This window comes from Rhinolophus ferrumequinum, chromosome 7, assembly GCF_004115265.2.
Source record: "Rhinolophus ferrumequinum isolate MPI-CBG mRhiFer1 chromosome 7, mRhiFer1_v1.p, whole genome shotgun sequence".
NCBI lineage: Eukaryota > Metazoa > Chordata > Mammalia > Chiroptera > Rhinolophidae > Rhinolophus > Rhinolophus ferrumequinum.
The window spans coordinates 48,685,577-48,706,001 of record NC_046290.1 but is presented as its reverse complement, the minus strand read 5'-3'; the positions used below and the strand labels follow the sequence as shown (position 1 = coordinate 48,706,001).

Below are 20,425 nucleotides of genomic sequence, written 5' to 3'. Positions count from 1 at the left end.
GACTTGCCTATTCAATAGCTACCTTCCTTCTTCTTGGCTCATAAATGCCAGTGTTGTTCAGGCCAATCAGAAGCCATGTGCTTCACGAGGGAGAGAACTGTTTCCAAGCTTTCCGGAGGAAGGAGAATCTTGTCTCGTCTAAGTTATCGGAATTATATTCCCCTTCTAGTGACTCGGTTAGGAACAGGCAAATGACGCAAATCCAGCTAATGACACAGAGGGGGAAATCTGCTGGAGGATTCTGAGAATATTCCCTTTGATCTTAAAAAGGGTCATAAAGAAGAGACAGTCTCTCCCCCACCCTTAGATTTTTAGGTGACAATATGATGCTTAGACTTGCTAGAACCATCCCATGCCCATGAGGGGACAAAAGCCAGTGTGCTGAGGATGGCTGATCGAAAAGACAGAAAGAACCTGGGTCTTCAGTGATGGTGCCATGTCACATCATAGCCAACCCTGGCATTTTCCTATCTCCTTTGCTATGTGAAATACCAATTCCCTTTATTAGTAAAGATATTGGAAGCTGGATCTTCTGTTAAACGCAGTCGAAAGTATTCTTTTGGGATTAGCAAATCCATGGCAGGCAATCTGTGTTTCTGCCTCCAATGCCAGTGTTATAAAACATAGCAATTTTTTGTCCTCATTCTTCACAAGCTCCCGTTCCAAGCAGTCACCACCAATCAACTGGAATTCATATGCTAGTGAAAAATCTGTTTGCTATTCCTGCTCTAGGGCAAAAGAACACAAGCATCTGCTTTGTCACAAACTCCCCCACAAACATTTTCTTCCCATTGGTCCCGGCCAACAATTGGAAAGTGTTCCTGTAAAACCAACAATACATCAATACCCATGACACCAACCCACACAAACAATTCAAACAAGCCTGAATCAAGGGAAACAGGTTTGCATGATGCCCAAGGACATTTAAAAAGGAACTTACTTTTGAAGGGTCAATTCATGCTGGGAAGGGAAGTCAGTCACACGGCAATCTTTATTTGAATATAATGGAGCAGAAAATGCTCTTTTATTAATCTGATGTACATTAAATATCTTTGCAGCTGTTACATGAATGTTAGGTATCTGGCATATAAATGTATACACACTTCCACATGTGACAGATTTATACTGTACACGAGTCATCCCACACGAAGCATGCCCCTTCACAAGGATACGCATGGCTGTCTCAGGACATTTGTCAAAACACACTTGGTCAAACATTTTGGCAATCAGGAATCAGACACAGAGGAGCATACCAGAAAGATGAGTTCACAACAGGACCAGCTGTACTTCAGATGAAAAATCCAGAAAGCTGAAACAGAATTTATTGGGGTTCACACATGCAGCACGTATATACAGTACAATTAGGGTAACTGGAACATTCATAGCAGGAGGTCTTACAGAGCAGTAAAAACAGAAAAGAAACAAGACAAGACAAAGCAAAATACCCAAACGCCAAAACCAAGGTCAGGACCACTGCCAAGATCATATTGCAAAGGAGAGTGGGTTGTAGGTTTCGCATGTGGAAATGGAGGTTCACCTGAAAGAAGAAGCCCTTCCAGGACTTTATTTACAGTATCTAGACATTAGTGAAGGACATATCATCTCTTCAATATGTTCCTGGGTCAGGGCAAGGATACATAGCCACATTTGGGATGCTGTGAAAGCACATATCAAGAAAGAACATTTCTTTTTTCTTCCATTTGATTTAGGACATAGGTTCGGTACAATACATGTATAACAACAGCAGTGGAAATGAGATTAAGTCATTAATCTGTCCATTTCCTAGGCAGACCTGGGGTATGTCAGAGGCAAGGGAGAGTTCCTGTCTTGGACGCCTACTTGGGTGTGAGAGGGTGATACTCTGTAACGTCAAACAAGTTTATTTTTGTTTGCACATAATAAAATAGCCAATTTTCTGTAGGTTTTTCCTGGAGGAACAATATCCATAGAAAACTGGGTTCCCAACACCGTGGATCCTATTCTAAGTCAATACAAATGCAGAAAGAAACCCTTTGTGTACCGACATGAGGTTGAGCTTGCTAAGTCTTTCCTTCCCTGAGGCTTATGGGCAATGCTGACCTGCAAATCCTTGGGACTCAATGTGGTGTAGACTGGGCCTCTGCCATGGGAGATGACGCATAACTTTGGCCCCTGTGAGCAGGCTCGGCCCATTGTTCTCCAGGTACCTGAAAGCTGCTTAGGACTCTGCACCCCTGCATCTAGGGTAAGCTGTTAGCTTGGTGTTAAACCCTGTCTGAGTATGAACAGAGGGCGGAGGGGCGCTTTCTCCTCTTCCTAAACCTCCTCCTAAATCTGGACACTCTTGGCTCTAAGGGGAGCACGAATGTGGTAGGCTAGGCAGAGAAGGGGCAACCTCTGCGATTTCAGCATTTACCTCTGAATGGAAAGCACCCAGCCTTCCGCATCAAGGAAGACCCTCTGTAGGCATGGAGAGATGTGTCCACCTTCCACAGGTCAGTGGATTCTGAGACATGGGCCTCTCTTAGATTTCATGTCAGTGGTGCACATCCTATCTGCCCCCCACAGGAGTTGAGAAGCAGTTGGAAATCTAGCCCAGTACAGGGCCACGAGTCTAGAGCTCACACCCCCTGCACCCTTCTGTTCAACACATGCTCCATTCTCTGGCCTCCACCACACACGTGGAATGATCACCATGTTCTTTAGCCCCAAGCGCCCCAGTAAAGCTTGGCCTTGCCTTTGTACACTGCGAGAGTTAAGAGGTAGCAAGAGGAGGAAGGGAGACAGAAGAGAAGGGAAGGAAAGGAAGTGTGTACTACCTGGGGGAGGTAAGGAGGAGAGCGCTAGTGGGGAAAAATAGGGGCTCTTGGAGGGGAGGGTGGAGGGTCACTGACAACCACCCTCTCTCTGCTCTGCCTCCCCTCAGGCCGCAGAACCCCAAAGGTTCTTCAAGACACTTTGCAACAACCATGCACTGGTTTTAAACTGAAAACTGAAAATCTGCTACTGACTGTCAGAGTTTGTTTTCTGGGTGGCTTATCTGCTGAGGGTGGAGAGGGGGAAAGCTGCTCTAGGATATCTGTGAAGACACTTGACTCAGTCACAAGTTTTCCAAATCAGAAAGGAAACACCCTGGGAAGCAGAGGCCAGCAGCTGAGGGATTTGCTGACTCCACTCCACTCCAGAGCAGAAAGTCCCGCACTGCCTGCTCTGGAACAGACTTCCCAGCCCCCATCTCTAGGGTCAGGCCACGAAAAAGAATACCTGGGAAGACACTGGGATTTTAAAAATGAACATCCCTATAAAAATGGGGCTATCTTTGCTGCTGATTCTTTTCCTTGAATAATACCTAGGGCAATTTCCTGCCAAGACATTTAAAGACCTAGCACATACGTGGCTCCGTTTTTCTCGTTTCCTTAGTTAGTAGTCCCTCCGACAAAGGCCAAGCCATTGAGGGACTTTCTCCTCCTGTCAAAAATATTCCTGATTTTCAAGGAGTTCCTACACTGCCCACTATAGGCGATTAGTTCTTTTAAATTTGGAAAAATAACACTTTGTGTTTATGGGGAGGGCGTTTCAGCCATCTGAGACCCCTGTTACAGATGTTTTCTCTTTCACGCCCAGTTTGCCCTGACATCACTTCAGTCCCGTAAAGGGTTAATTATCTCCATGCAGCAGTGCCTCCATGGGAGGTGCTCAATACATACTTGCTGAATAATCACAGGAGATGACAAGCGAGAAGTGAATGCTCTGCCAAGTTCCTTCCCCCATCCAGCCCTGTTAGCCTTAAACATCCATCAACTGCATCCTTGTAACTCAGAATTCTGGGATTACAACACTGGATCTAGATATTGTTTGAGAAAGACCGAAGGAAACCCTGGCAATGGCTGGAGCGGCTGGTGAGACACTACCACCGTTTAGAGCAGAAGGCATTAGACACAGAGAACTGACCCTCTCCACCTGAAACAATGAAGGGATATACAATACATCTAGGAGAGACCGATAATTTTCTTTTGTCTACGTTACACAGACAATGAGAGAAGCTTAACTCAAAACACACTTTGCTTGGCAGAAACAAAAACTGTAAGAAACGTGTAGTCCATTTCTGAGTGCCCTGCCGGGTAGATCGCTTGGGTTGTTGCAACATGACTAGTGTTTGTGTAGGCTTGGTAACTGGACTAAGTTCTGCACGATATGGGGGGAAAGGAAAATCAAATATGTAGCCAATAGGCACCTAAACAGCCAACCAGTTATCTCCCTGTGATACCAGATGAAGGCCCAATTCAGATGTTCCTGACTTCAGAGCCTTTAATGCATGAACAGGTCAGGTGTTTTACTGAAAAACTAGATAAATCCCGTTTTGATATTGACCAGAAAAGAAATTGGAGAATATCATATTCTGTTTGGCTTGGCAGAGGGAATCAGAAGGTATTCCCAAGGAACGCTTTTGAAATGGTACCAGGGTTTAGAAAGGCTAAAAACTGTACCCCAATCTCTACACTGGAACTTTTGCAAGGCTATCTTGGACTCTCCCTCTGTCACCACATTTCTTTTCCCACCTCTGTCTTGAAATCTCAAGATATCCAGAAAAGCAGCGAAGCAGTTTTTGGTGCGAACCTGAACTGATTCGGTGAGATTTGTGAATGAAAGTGCACTTGCCAACTTAGGTAAAATCACTTAAAAACTCTGAAGGCCTACATCTACTTAGGCCCACATTTAAAGACTTAAGTGGAGTACACAGTCGGGAGAGCGACAGGATACAGCTCTGTGGTAGTACTGTGCTCAGTCTCCCAGTGGTGTCTCTGGCTGGGTGGGTCCCTTTCCTGGACAGGCAACGGTAACTGCCCAGCCAGCACTGAATCGAGATAATGTTTGGAATCTGAAAAAGCCCACAGCACAAACAACATGGGAACTATGTTCTCTGGCCCATGGGGGCTTCCAAAACAACTTCCTGAGCTCTTGTACGCGTGCCTAGCTCCTAATTTTTCAGTTTCTCAACTGAACTTACTCGATGCTTGTAAAGATGAGTTTAGCATCAGAAGGTAGATAATCAGATGAAGCGATTTTCATGAAGATCCTCTAGAGACTTGGAACTACTCCCACTAGCAAACTAGGCCCAATCCTTTATAGACAGGGAAACTGAGGCTGTTCGTGACTGACATTCTCCCCAGCAAGATCTGGGTCTCACTGTTGGTTAGTGGTGGAGCTTGGGCTAAGACCCGTCTATCTTATCTCCTAGGGTCAGCACTCTGGGTGTAAGATGACCTGGGTTTGGCTTCCAAAGCACAGGATTGCGTGGCAGCTGGATGTTGTTAAAACCCATCACTTGGGGGTGTAACATGGTATGGGATTTACAGTTTGGAGCAGCTGGGGGTTTTACCTACTGAGAGGACCCAGTGATAATAGGATTTCGGAGGATTCTGGATTGGTTCCAAAGAGCTATGAGGAAATTTTAGATAGAAAAGGAGCTAGAAACATAGGAGCAAGTGGTACTGTTTCCTAGGCTTTCGGTTTTTCATATACACTGATTTTCCTTCTACCTGAAATGAGATGCTGGGTGTATGTCCCTGTGCCAGCGGCTTCTGACATTGATAGAACTGAGAGTTTCTATTTAATTGCATGGCTATATCTTAATCCAGCTAACCCCAGAACAAGCCAGACAGGCCTCACTACATACTTGGGGAAGAACTTGAGCTCTCATAGAAAATCCAGGTGACGGGAACAATGTAAGGGAGGCAGAGAAAACTGTAGGAAGGGTGGAAAAGGTGGTGACCAAGAAGGTTTGTGACCACAGACTGTCCAGGAGATTAGAATAGATCCCTCTTGGGCCACCTGGGAGGTTTGGATTAGGTGACAAGAAGGCCAAGAAAGGCCCTGCTGAAGGGGATGCATGGTGGTAGGTCTCATGAAGTGGGGTTCTGCTGGTTTATCCTATTCTGACCCAAGCCAGCATTCAAATAAAATTCTGTGTAAACTGGGCTCCATCGCTTGGGAGGAGGTTTATGAATTTAGAGCGACAACAGACACTGGAGACATTTGTAAAAATAAAGCTAGTTCAGGAAGCAAAGTTAGCTGTCACGGAAGACTAGAGACAGTAACATCCATACACACTTCAATTCTTTTTTTTTTTTTTTTTTTGGAAATGGGTCAATGGAGATACGTATCATACTTTTGCAGTTTTTACTGCACGTGCTACGTCCAACTGAAAAAAGCCCTGCTCGGGTCCCCAAATATGTCTTTTCTAAGAAGATAAATCAAGGGGTACAGAGGTGGAGACATGAGTTCATATGGAAGAAGAATAATATACAGGGCACTTCCTTGGTTTTTGACTGCTGGCTTTGTTCTCCAACAATATTACAATGGGCAGATGTGAGAGTGTGTTCTGTTTCTTTCCCTGCTTTGTGAATATCGGTCTACTAGATCTCCTCTAGTCTTTATTGATTTTCCTTCTGCCTGCTACTTTAGCAGTTTTTGATTTGCGTTTTCCTGATGTTCTGGCCCTCAGCTCATATCCCCATGGAGCCACCCTCTTCCTGACAGCCCCAACCCCAGGCTGCCCGCCTACAGACCTGAATTGCTTCAAGGGGGAGTTGATTAGCAGCTTCTATTAATGAAAGAAGCTTTTCACTGAGTCTGAACTCTGCAGTCTGGAGCTCTAGGAGGATCATTAGGAAGCAGAGAGGGAGGCAGAGCGGCGTCTGGGGCTAAGACATCTTTGAATGTAATGACTATTAGAAACAAAGGCTCTCCTTAGTGAGGCCCCAAGACTGAGGCCTGCTGGAAATGCCTCTAATAAGTATAGGTATATAACCCTCTCACAAGACAGAGAGAGTTAAAAAAGGAATATTGTTTTAATATGGGATTTATTCCTGGCTGCTGGTCATTGCTGCAAGTCTAGAAGGAGGCTTCAGATTTCAAAGAAGATGAGTAAAAAGGACCAGCATGGAGGAGGGGCAGGCCCAAAGGGGTGAGAAGGTCATAGTAGCTGACAGCCCGTGGGAATGTCCTGCTGACCTCTCTCTTCCAGGACCAGGCAGATTCCATAGATAATATGAGCAACCCAAACTACCAGGAGATGCTGCCTTGTCTGCCGGAGGGCCCCTGGGAGTATGGCAGGCTGTGATTTCACACAGAGCCAGCAGCCAGTGCCCCAGCCCAGGGGAAGATAGAGGAACGGGACCCGCTTCAGTGATGCCAGCTATAGAAAGTCCAATGTCAACTACTGTGGTCACTGTTCCTCAGGAAAGTGGCACCCTCAAGGTATCATTTTGCATTTTCAAACGGCTTTTGGTGTGAATGTCTTCCTAACTTGTAATTGACAACTCAGATGACTGACAATCTTTAGACTAGAGACAGTTTGGATGAATGGCAGAATCAGGTAGGCAGATCCAATTTTTAGAAAGTGACTTTCTTTCCTTGAATCCGCTTTCTGGCAAGATCAATGGCAGCTAGGGGTGGACGGGGGGTGGGTCAGGGGAGGTAAATAGAAGCCCAAGATCTCTCTCTGATCTCTGATTTTCTAACATTCTGAACCACATGCCACCATCACAGATGCCATTACTGTCCCTTTCCCTCACGTTTCTCATAAGTTTAATTCGGCTTTCTGGCAGATATTTTGCTTATTCAACTCACTGAGATCTTTGCTGCTAACTGCAGAGCCTTTGTTTTTCTTGTCAGCAGAGTCACCTTAATTGTCATGCCTGAAAGAGCCCCACCCAGCTCCGTTTGGTACCACATAGTTTACTGAGAGGCCCCGCTGTAACAGCGAGAATTGCTGGGTGTCCTTTTCTAAGTAAACAGGAAATATCACTGTTTGAAAAAAAAAAAAGAAAGAAAGAAAGAAAGAAAGAAAAGTTAGAATCCCTCTCCTCTCCTCAGCACAAAAGCAATAATATGCCAACTTATATTTCCTGCAAATGTTGAACTAGGCGCAGGATCTATGGCTTATAGCAGCACAATCCTCTTCTTAGCTTCTAAACCTCCGGTGAACAGAATCTCAGGGAGGCCCAGCTCACTGGACATTTAAAAAATGCCTCCACTGATTTTTGGGAGGCAGTAACATCAAAGTGAGGAAAGGTAACAAGGCGTAAGAAAATCCCCAAATCAAAACCTGTGCAAAATCACATTTAAGGGGCAAGATGGTATGCATCTAAATTTTAGTCACAGCAAGAGTTAGTGTTCTCATATTTTTGACCACCTTTCTATATCTGAAAAACCTGAAGCCTTGAGTCGGTCAGGAGAGTTGACACAGACAGGGCAGGAGGAAACCCCACAGGATGGATGGCTTGTTTCCGGTTACATCAGGACCTGGGTTTGTGTGTCAGGCAGGCGCAGCCCCACCAGCCCCCCACACACGAGCACAGTGGAGGCCAGCAGGATGGGGATGGCTTTGGTGATGCTGACGAGGGAGCCGAATATCAAGTTCCCAAGGACGGCGGCGGCTTTGCAGAGTGCATTCAAGAAGCCAAAGCCTGTTGCCCTGCAAAGAAAACAGAGTTGGACAAGACTGAGAAAAGGAACTTCCAAGATTCCAACTTTAGATGCAAATGTCCTATATGTCACTTTCCAGTGATCTCCACGTAATTGTTTTGTGTATCATGAGAGCAAGGAACTAACTGCTTGTCAGCACATCTGGAGAGAGAGCACCCCACTTGTTGGTATGGTTCCTTCAGCCCTCTGTTGACTTTCTCTCCCTTGATTCTTATTCTGCCCACAAGTTGCAATGTCTCAAGCGAGGAAATTTCAGGGAGTAAGAGAAGTCTCTTCTCTCTTCCAGAGTTAAATGAAAATGTATGACAATACAGTTCTTTAGTTTTCTTTTATCTTCTTTTTTTTCACTCCCTATTTTTTCTTAACTAATGTGCAAGGTTTTTAATAACTAAAGTCCATTTTCAGGAAAAGTCAGGGATGACTAGACTGTATTCCTCATCTTTCCAGTACCATGGAGGTTAACTATCACGCTCTCTTCCAGAACGTTTTTGGTGGCAGGTAGAGCCTGACTACTGAGCTGGGCGGCCCATCAATGAGCTACTGACACATTTCTTACATCCTTGTCAGAGTTCCAGGTGGGTAAGCAAGTCCAAGAGAATATTACAGAGGAGAATCAGATTGCAGGCCTTGAGAGCTTGCATACTCTGTTGGCATTTAAGCTGTGCAGGTGGTATGTCGATAAGACACATCCCATTCCTTAAGACATTCTTTGGGAAAGAAAAATGGCTATCTTTACGTGTGTTGAGTGTGATTTTACTGAAGCCTTCTGGGCAGGAAACTTAATTTTGTTCATGAGAGTATCGAGATCACTGATGTCATGAGATAATATGAATTTCCTCTGCTTTCATGTCAGTTCAGTTTTTTGTCAGTCACGGGGTACACATGTATAGTCAAGTCACATCGAATGTAGGGTAATCGCTGGGTACGTTTTTTTCCTCCTCCAGAGGGAAATGCGTTCATTTTAAGTGCTGCAAAATGCAGCATTTAGTGCACATTTTCCTTTGATTGATTTACAAATTTGTAAGTGTGGCTTTTCTTTTGGCCAATCATAACAACTACTCATCACTGCTTGTGCTGTTCCTAGTGATATTTTCTTCCACGTGGAGATATTTATTGAGGTTATTATCCCACCCACACCACAGGAAAGGAATCCGCCCTCCTCTCGAGCTGCAGGAACCAAGCCTGTGAGTTAGTGCAGGCTGGTGATTTCACTAATCAGAACAGACTTAAAAATGGACAGCAAGCACTGACTTTCTTTGCGGCTATGACATCTAGAAAGTAGAGTAAGGAATGGGTGTAACAGAATCTCTAATTGAGAGAAACAGGAACTTCTTGAGAAGAGGGCAAACTAAATTTGTATCCTTCTTATTATTGTTGGCTTGTTTTTAAGAAAAGAGACCACTAATAGCAACAACCACCAAAAAGAAAAGGAGATTTAATATACTAATAACTATTTTCAAATGAAATAGCTTGAGGCTACATGTTGGGCACCAAACATTTACTACATAGCACAGTGTCATCACCCACCGCCTCTCCCATCTCTACAGAGATCGTGCCATGAGGCTGAGGCTGAAACATTTTAAAAAGTCATCGTTTTTTTGGCTCCCATTAACTAGGACTTTTGACTTCCCATTCGGGAAATTGTATGTATGGATTTAATACATATTTCAAGAGCGCAATGTGCCAGGCATTACTCTAAAAAACAAACAAAAAAATAAAATAAAATTGAGACTTTTTGGAGCAGATTTAGGTTTAGAAAAAATTTAGTGAAAAGTAAAGAGAATTTCCATATATCACCTCCCCCCCAGTTCCCCGATTATTACTATCTTAGTGTGGTATATTTGTTCCAGTTGCTGAGCCAATAGTAATACATTATCATTAACTGAAGTCCGTAGTTTATATTGGGATTCACTCTTTATATCATGTATTCCATGGACTTTCACAAATGTATAATGGCAGGTATCCACCATTACAGCATCACACAGAATAACAGTTTCACTGCTCTAAAAATCCCCTGTGCTCTCCCTTCATCCCTCTCTCCCTCCCTCCCTCGCCCCAACCTCTGGCAACCATAGATCTTCTTACTGACTCCATAGTTTTGCCTTTTCCAAAATGTCATATAATTGGAATCATACAGTATGTAGCCTTTTCAAACTGGCTTCTTTTACTTTTTTTTAAAGTACATTTTTTGTTTCATAAATTACCAAATACATCTTACAGTGGTGAAATAAGCTGTATTGTTCTGGAAAAAATGGGTAGTTGCTGATAAGAAAGAAAAACATTCTTCTGTATGAAGAAGTCTCTCAATGCTGAGACTGGAGAATGACACATGCAGAATTTACATCTGTGTTACAATAACCATATTTTCCCAAGCTATAAACCTCTGGTATAACTCAGAACAGGGTATAAAATACAGGTGGCCATCTCCTTATCTCTCTCAAAGTGTACCAGACGAGAGGACAACTTCCTGAGATTTCTGGGCAGCACTAAGACATGCGTCAGAAGCATCTGGTATCTGAAGCTTCTAAAAAAAGACGATCAAATCCTCATTTCCTAAGACTCTCCTTCTTCATTTACCAAGCAGAGGCAGCTCTTCACATGAAAATCTGGTGTGGATGCAAAGCATATAGCCTCCTTAAATTAATGTTGGCATTCGAGAAAACGTGACTGTCCTTTCCTTGGATAAGTAAATTATTTCTTCAAATACTTGTAGCTGGAGGCTGTGATTTTCTATGCATTGGAGGCACAGCTGTCTTAGAAAAATCATTCTCAAAGTGTCTCTCCCTTGGGGGTTATCTGTTTATAAAGAAGCTTTTAGTTTATTTATTCCCTTGTTATTACTTAAAGGCACGGCATTCACTTCTGCAGACGTACAAAGCACAAGCCACCATATGCTCCTAAAGTCCTCTGAGGATGGGGCGCTCAGAACGTGGAGGGTCCCCCCTTGTCAACTTAGCAGGACAAAAGATGTTCTGTACCTGCTCTTAACCAGCAAGCACCAAAGAGAAAGACTGAAATGATCTATCATCTTTCTAGAAGCTCCATCCCTCCTTCCCCCACCTCTCCAGCCAGAATCCTTTGTTTTCCATTCTTGCTCAACCTATCGATTTAAATCCTTCAAGTGGGAATTTTTTTCCCCAAACAGTACCCTGTGAGTGTAGCAGTCCTGTCCCCCATTCCATTAAGGTGGCTCTTCTCTAGCACCATTAATTCCCAGTCTGAGAATCAGGTGCTGGTCCAGGCAGCTGGCTTCAGCTCAGCTGATGGGGGCATGGCTGCCAGAGCGTCCCCTTGCTGCGGCTGGACTGTGGCTTCTCCTCCAGGGCCTTCACAATTTAGTGAGTCTTAGTTCATTTATATAATTATACTCGCATGTAGTAATTGGTGGCTGGGAAAAGAAAACTGTAGGCTCCACTCTGGATAGAGTGAGGGAGGGTAGCTTTGCCCTCCTCCCATCCAGTCTCTTTCTTATTTGGCTTCTCTGACTTCAGGGCAGGATCAGCTGGGATATTTTGAGGCTCCTGGGGAGAAGAAAGGGGCACTGAAGGATGGCAGCACTCAGGCAGTGCCTGGCGCATCTGGTACGCACCGTGTGAGTGTTAGCCATTGTTTTAAACATCGGCTGAAATATCTGCCCCATTGACTGATGAAATCGTTAAGACAAGAAAAATAATAAATGCTGTGTTGTGAAATGGAGTGAAATGGTGTAGATCCAGACTGAGCTCATGGAATGTACCTGTTAAAGGGTAAACTGTGAGCATTCTCTTTGTCTAGTCTAAACTTTGGAAAGGAACTTTTCCTGGACAGCTCAGTCCAATCATTGGTAGCAGTCTCTCAGCGTGGGGCATTTGGGAAAGTTACAGGCAATCCTTCAGTAAGGAATACTCCGTGATCTAAAGATTCAGCTGGCAGTGGACTATTTGAAATAAAACAGAATGAATTTCATTTTTCTCACAAAAACAATATTACAAATGACGTCTAGGTTCCCCAGGTTAACCTAAAAAAGCTACTTTAATACTGACTCCATCTGAGCTATAGAATTACAATGCTAAGAACACTAGAAACCCCTTGAATATTTGTCTAAGAAGCAAATGTGTCATTAATATAATCCTGATTTACACATTCTCTTATGCATTTACTCCTTTAGCAATCATTCATTAAGCATCTATTATATGCTCAGCACTGCACTAGACACCAGGGATCCCAAAATGAAGAAGATAAAGTGCCCATTTGCAGTAAGACAGATGCAAAGAGATCATGGTAACACAACATGCTAAGTGCAGTGACAAAGATACCCACGGGGTATTAGGGGGGCACAGAGGATGGCAAGTGATCTCCGGCTAGGGTGGGGTAGTGGAAGGGAGCTTTCTTAGAGGGGATGGGTGGGAACAGAATTGGTTTGAAGGAATAGGAGGAGCTTGCCAGGTGAAGGATGGAACGTGGGCAGAGGTGTTCTCTGCCTCTCACATCTTTCTAACTTAGCTCTGTGGTACCCCACTCAGGTCTGCCTGAGGCATCTCCCCCAGTGGCTTCTCAAATGCCAATGGCCTGCCTTCCGTCAGTCCCCAAATAAATTTCCCATTGCCTCATGCAGCTGTTCTCAACTTGGGGTGAGGAGAGCAATCTGGTTGACTAGGGTGCACAGACACGTATAACCGCAGCCTCACCCAGTGGTGTTCAAACCTGGGTGCATAGTAACACCTGTGGAGCTTTGAAAACAGTGATATATATGGCAACACCAATGCACAGGGTCACGCTCACAGAAATGACGACTTCATTGCTCTCCCGGGGGCCCAGGCATTGGTAGTTTAGGAAGCCTGCGTGATGTTCAAGTGTATCCAGGGCTGAGAACCCTGCAGTCTCCCACGGACTTCTACATTTTTTAATTGATTTGGATTTACTGTTACACACTAAAGGAAATTACAAAGGCAAAACATCCACTCCAGCCTTCAACAAATGAGTTTCATTTCTGAGTTCCCTTTAGAGTGCTTCCAATCATATCCACATTTTCACACGTGACAGAATTTATAGAAATTTGCTTTCTGCTTTTTCCAATCAGTAACGTAACTGTTTGTCCCATGTCATTTATGTTTCATTTAAAATGAAGTGATTTAGCAAATAACCATTATTTCTGTAACCATATCATTGGATAATTAGGAGCTTTCCAAGTTTTGGGGAACATAAATGATGCTTCAGTCAACACGTTCACACATGAGACCTCCTCTGTTTGCATGTGTTTGTTAGGGAAGATCAGGCAGTGTAGCACCACCAGGGAAGATGTTTACTATGTGGTGCTGTGGCCACAGGAGAGGAATCTAATGCAAAGGCCTCCAGCCTTTCTTCTTCTCTGCTGGCTCTTAACTTCTCTTGTGTATGCTGGTTTCACAGCTCATTTGCACCAGAGGCAATCAGTTTCTCACCTAACCTGAATCTTTCCTTCTCTTCCAACTCTCACTCAGTTGCTATAGGGTGGACTTGAGGCAGCATGGAGGCCTCCCCTGCTGGGTGAGACCCACCTTCCTGCTCCCCTCCTAAGGGCTGGGTTGTACCAACTGCAGAGCTCCCCTGTCTGGAGTTAGCCTTAGTGAGGTCCCAGCCACATTTTTAGGGTTGGACCGTGTAGTTCTTACATTCAGTCATCCCAACCCCTTTTTGGGACTGGCACAGGGATGCATGTGACACTTGTAAAATGAACTAAGGAATGTCCTGATATCTTTAAAATAGGTTGGAAGTAGATTTCTGCAATAGCCATTTGAATGGGCATTAGTTGGGTCATGTTTGTTTATTGTTGCCAGACTATCATCTTACTTTTTCAGAGGGGAAAAAAAAAAAAGAATTTCACATTCTTAAGTCAGAAAAGACTGAATTGCTTTCTGATCTTCAAAGAAAGAGAAAGTTTGTCTCACCCAAGTAAGTAGTATGGTATGTATGAGATCTGTGTGTGTCCTCCTTAACCTGGGGAGACTGTAATTAGGGCTCTCCTCGCTCACAGAAGGATGTACCTATGAGTTGTGAGCTGGGAGCAATCTCTGGGCCCAAAGCACCCCTCATCTCCCTCCCACCCCCACCGCCATCAAGGGTCTTCCTAGTTCTTATTCCTGTTGAAATGCAAATATTCATGCACAGCTAATAATGGAAGCCTTTGTGTCTGATCATTTATCTGTTAAAGCTAGCTAGGAAGTGAGGGCCTGGGCCAAGATAAGTAATGACAGAATGAAAGTGAGCGTTGGGAGGCAACTTGGAGTTCATCTAAGGCCAAGGTTCACAAACATGGCTGTCCATCCCAATTACCAGGGTAGCTTCTTAGAAACAGATTCCCAGATGTCTACCCGAGACCTACTGGGAGCTGGTAGACATGTCTGCACTGAGAGCAGCACCTGAGTCACACATCTGGGTTTGAGGCTACGTGGTCCAGGGCAAGTTACTTCCCTTCTTTGTGCCTTGTTTTCCTTACCTGAAAAGAGAGTAAAGCTACCTACTCTTGTAGGGTTAGAGTGAGGATTAAACAAGGTTAAATGAGATGATCTAAATAGCACAATGTCTGACTCACCCCCCCATTTCTCAGATTTGGAGATCAAACCCCAGAAAACTAACAGGACTAATCTGAAGTTACCCAGCTATTTTCTAGCAGCATCTGAATTCTGGTCTCCTCCACAGTGTTGATGGAGAAGGCTGGGAAGGGGAGGAAGAGGGTCTGTAACAGGCCGTTCTGTATGGGGGCGGGAGCTGATGGCTAAAAGATCGGGAGGTTACAGGCTGTGGATGACAGAAGTGGAACAGGACAGAGTAGGGCAAAACAAGTCAGACAGAGAAAGACAAATACTGTATGATCTCATTTATATGTGGAATCTAAAACAAACAAACTCATAGATACAGAGAACAGATTGGTGGTTGCCAGAGATAGGGGTGGGGGGGGGGGTCGGTGAAATGGGTGAAGGGGGTCATAAAGTACAAACGTCTAGTCATAAAATAAGTCATGGGATATAGTGTACAGCATGGTGACTACAGTTAATAATACTGTATTGCATATTTGAAAGTTCCTAAGAGAGTAAATCTTAAAAGTTCTCATCGCAAGGAAAAAAATTCTACAACTACGTATGGGAACAGATATTAACTAGACATACTGTGGTGAACATTTTGCAATATATACAAATATTGAATCATTATATTGTAGACCTGAAACTAATATAATACTGTATGCCAATCATTCCTCAATTCAAAAAGTAAAAAGAAGGGCAGCAGAAAGGGAACTGCAGAGGGCTCCTCCTTCACTCACAATTGGCCCAGCCAGCTTACCCTGGAGAGGGAGGGAGCTCATAGGGAGGAAAACAATCGCCCATAACCTGCTGAATTTTAAAAAGCATGTTTATTTCTTTCACTTATTCATTCACCTGGAGTTATGGTAGTAAATAAGGAAAACAAAGTCCTGCCTTCAAAAGCTCACATTCTAGTGGGTGACAGACAGTAAACAAATAAATGTACACCCTAACAGCCTGATTAGACATGTTAATCAGGAATCCACAGTCTACAATGGTTATTTAGGGCTTTAAATATCACTTTAGAAATCTGCATGAGAAGGTTTGTTAATAAACATGGAAATCATTTTTCACTGATGATATGAATGGTATTCAAGACATGCAGGTGGATCTACTGAATGAGAGAAGATGTTTGCAAATGATACATTCGATAAGGGATTAATATCCAAAATACATAAAGAACTCATACAACTTAACAACAACAAAAAAATCCAATTAAAAGATGGGCAGAGGACCTGAATAGACATTTCTCCTAAGAGGGCATGCAGATGGCCAACAGACATAAAAAATGCTCAACATCACTAATCATCAGGGAAATGCAAATCAAAACGACAGTGAGATATCACCTCATACCTGTCAGAATGGATATCATCAATAAATTAACAAATAACAAGTGCTGGTGAGGATGTGGAGAAAAGGAAACACTTGTATCCTGTTGGTGGGATTGTAAATTATTGCAGCCACTAGAGAAAACAGTATGGAGGTTCCTCAAAAAATTAAAAATACAGCTGACATACAATCCAGCAATCCAACTTCAGGTATTTATCTGAAGAAACCAAAAACACTAATTTGACAAGATATATGCACTCCTATGTTCACTGCAGCATTACTAGTATTAGCCAAGATACAGCAGCAACCTAGATGTCCATCAATAGATGAATGGATAAAGAATATGTCAAACACACACACACACACACACACACACAAACACACAAAATGGAATATTACTCAGCAATAAAAAAGAATGAAATCTTGCCATTTGCAACAACATGGATGGACCTAGAGAACATTATGCTAAGTGAAATAAGTCACGCAGAGATAAATACCATGTGTTCTCACTTATATATGGAATCTAAAAAAACAAAATGAATGAATCAACAAAAGAGAAACAGACTCATAGATGTAGAGAACAAGCTGATGGTTGCCAAAGGGGAGGGGGTGAGGGATGGGAAAATACAGCACATACAATTCTGTACTGTACATAATACTTGATAATAATAATAAATGAGTATGTCACTGGGAAAAAGAAAAGGCATGCAGTTGATTGGAAACAATTTTCTGTCCTTAGCACAATGGACAGACAAGCATCCTCCAAGCCCCACAACCTCATACCAGTGAAATGGTACCCTTGGCCTAGACTCCAGATGCTAGAGTCCACTGGTCCCACACCCCAACACTTAACAGCACACTCTGCTGATTGACCGGCCCCACGTCTGGTCGTCCTGCTGTCAGCATATCATGATATCCATGGCCCTGTCATGCAAGGGCTTGTTCAGTGCCCAAAAGCAGAAGTATGGACTCCCCTGGAGTCAAGAACTGGCCAAATGACTGTTTTTGTGCCTGTTCGCACATTTGGTAGGATCTGCTTCCATGGCCATACAGCACCTGGGGACAAGATGGTGGGCGAAGACAACTGATACTCTTCCTCCCCTCACCCTCTACTTTTAATTGCCAGAGACAAAAAAGGATCTGACATTTCCTGAATGGCCAAAGTGACTTGGGTCACATAAAATGTAAACATATATAATTTAATGCTAAGGCCTATAAAGGAAAATAAAGCAGGGACATGGGTGGAGTGTACATTGGGTTACATAAGATAGTTGAATGAAAGATTCTTTCATCATTCAAAAAAATAAGTGAGGTCTTTATCTTCATGACTACAGATGTAGGATGTAGTCAAGAAATAATGAATACAAGTGCTGTTATGGAATACCACAAGAAGAGGCAAATTCCAGACCTAGAAAGGACCTGAGATACCATTTATTTCAAACTCCTCATATTGTATCTCAAACAACTAAGGCACAGTTATGCTGAGTGGTCTCCCTGAGGTCACAGAGCTGGTCAGTAAGAGACCCAGGATTATAGGCCTTCAGGATTGAGCATGGGGAAGCAATGGGAACTTCTCTGTCTAAACAAGAATTGTCCTAAGGGGAGGGCTTAGGTTCTTTAATTCTGGGTAGATGTTTTGATTTTAGCTCATCAAGGAAGAGGACCATCCCACAGTGCTGGGTAACAGGAGCAACTGCCCAGAACCAGCAGGAAATAGCAGGTAGGCACAATCAGTGTTTTACTTTCAAATCCTTTTTGAGGTCATGTCTAGAAATTGTGCATGTGTAGGAGGGTAGGAAGAAGGAAGCCATTGGCCAGAGAAAAGCAGGAGATGCTGCCGGAAGAATATCCATGAGACAGGCCTGCTGGGCAAGGGGGTCTGTGCAGAGTTGGAGCCAAGCAAGAGGAGCCTGGATTTCATCACTTACAAGGTGGGAGCTCCTTGCCCTGACCTCCATGGAGGAGGGGTAAAAATGGCCGTCTGGCTATAAGGCCACAGGGAGCATGAGCAGTGGAGCTCTACCCCACCCACAGGGTAACAACAGGAAGTCACTGACTGGATGCAGAAGGACGTACAGGCCAAAAGTGAGAACCAAAATGAGCTGGGTACGTGGCCTATTATACAAGGTGGGCTACGTTTATGACTTTCAGGAAGTTTAGAACTTTTATCAGAGGGGAAGACAAAGAAGGGAGGTGAAGTGAAGAATGGGGTGAATAAATGGTGGATAAATCCAGGTCAACCTATCCCTCCATGTTTTTCACTCTTCGAAAATTCCAAGAGATGAGGGAAAATTTGTTATTATTTTTTTCCCCAGTTAAAATATAGAGGGTGGGCTCCAACAAGCCCTGACAGAAACCAATAAATGAAATGTATCTTCTGTTGGCACCTCCTAGTCCTCTCCCCAAAGAGGGTTGAAAGAAATTTGGGTGGTGGCAGTGCCTGTGAGTGGAGAAATAATGGAGAAAGGAGAGTCGGAACTTTTGGCCCTTTTCCCAGAGGTGGACAGGGGAGAGGCAGTGGAGATTGAGCTTAATTGCCAATGGCCGATTGAGTAGATCATGCGTATGTGACGAAAGGGGTGCTACTGAAAGTGACCACACAGAGTGACCTCATAAATTTCTAACTGGGAAGGTCAAGGTCGGTAGGCATGGCCCAGGAATATAACTTTTTTGTGTGTATTGCTTAAAACAATACCCATTTATTACCTCACAGATTATAAATCAGAAGAGTAAGTTACAGCATAACTCAAAGTCCCACAGCATTGCTGAAAGTCCCACAAGGCCAGAATCAAGGTATTGGCAGAACTGTCTTCCTTTCTGGAGGGTTTGGAAATGACTGCACTTTTAAGCTCATTCAGGTGGTTGCACAAATTTAGTTCCTTATGGTTGTATAACTTCTTTAGTAAAAGGCTTATCTTTGTCAAGCAAGCCCTGTGCACTAATTTTGTGCATCTACCATGTTTCCCCAAAAATAAGACCTAACTGGACCATCAGCTCTAATGTGTCTTTTGGAGCAAAAATTAATATAAGACCCAGTAGTAATATTATATTATATTATATTATATTATATAAGACCTGGTATTATATTATATTATATTATATTATATTATATTATATTATATTATATTATACCAGGTATTATATTATATTATATAAGACCCGGTCTTATTTTACTATTGTAGTAGTAAAATATTATAGTAAAATATTATAAAATACTAGTAAAATATTATAGTAAAATAGTACTATAGTAAAATAAGACCGGGTCTTATATTAATTTTGCTCCGAAAGACGCATTAGAGCTGATGGTCCGGCTAGGTCTTATTTTCAGGGAAACACGGTAGGTTAAAACACCTTTGAAATGTCTCTTTTCAGATCTCTCTTTCTAAAGTGTGACCACCCTCAAGAGAGCACATAATCTTGTTAACTGTCCTGTAATCTGATCCCTGCCTTGTCTCTTCCACCTTCATGGAATCTTCCTTAGATTTCCTCCTTAATTCCAAATGTGTAAAAGAAAATGCAAACTGTTTTCCTCTGAATCATTGTTGAATCTTGCTTCCTGGCAATTATCATCAGTTTTGGCTTAAATAAACTCTTACAAAAATGTCTACAGGTTTGGATGTTTCTTATGTGGACATCAGGGTTTTTCCACCCTTTTCTGTGTCCCTCAAATCATCATGTACCGGCCACTGTCCATGATCTTTCTGAAATGTCACTGGTCATCTGTTTAAGACTCTGCAATCATAATGTCATGCTTCTCCTCGATGTTGAGGTGTAGTGAATAGGAGAACGGTAGAGCATTTACACAGTGGAAAAGTGCTACCATATAAGAAGTATATTTGGTCTTTGTCTCCAGCCCTTGGCATAGAGCTCCTAAAACCATCGGAATTTCCTGAGTGATAGGAGTGTCTTTTGTTATTCGTAAGGAGCCCCTTTTGAGCACACTTGAGTTTCTGCCAATGAGGTGACTTAGGGGGTGGTCCCTAGTTAGCCCAAGGATGGGGCTGGTGACCATAAGACCAAAGTTGGAACTCTCAGCTCCTCACCTCTGGGAAGGAGTGGGGTGTGGCAGGAGATTCAGCTCTATAAAAACT

The 20,425-nt window shown here is 43.3% G+C and overlaps 1 protein-coding gene across 1 annotated transcript in view; it reads right to left on the bottom strand.

Moving 5' to 3' along the window:
• Positions 1 to 996: 996 nt before the first annotated feature.
• SV2C (synaptic vesicle glycoprotein 2C) overlaps positions 997 to 20,425 on the bottom strand; it is a 186,955-nt gene continuing 167,526 nt past the window's right edge. The window contains exon 13 of the mRNA XM_033110343.1: positions 997 to 8,458. Within this exon, the coding sequence (XP_032966234.1) occupies positions 8,275 to 8,458 (184 nt within the window). The 3' untranslated portion in view covers positions 997 to 8,274. The remainder of the gene's footprint in view (positions 8,459 to 20,425) is intronic.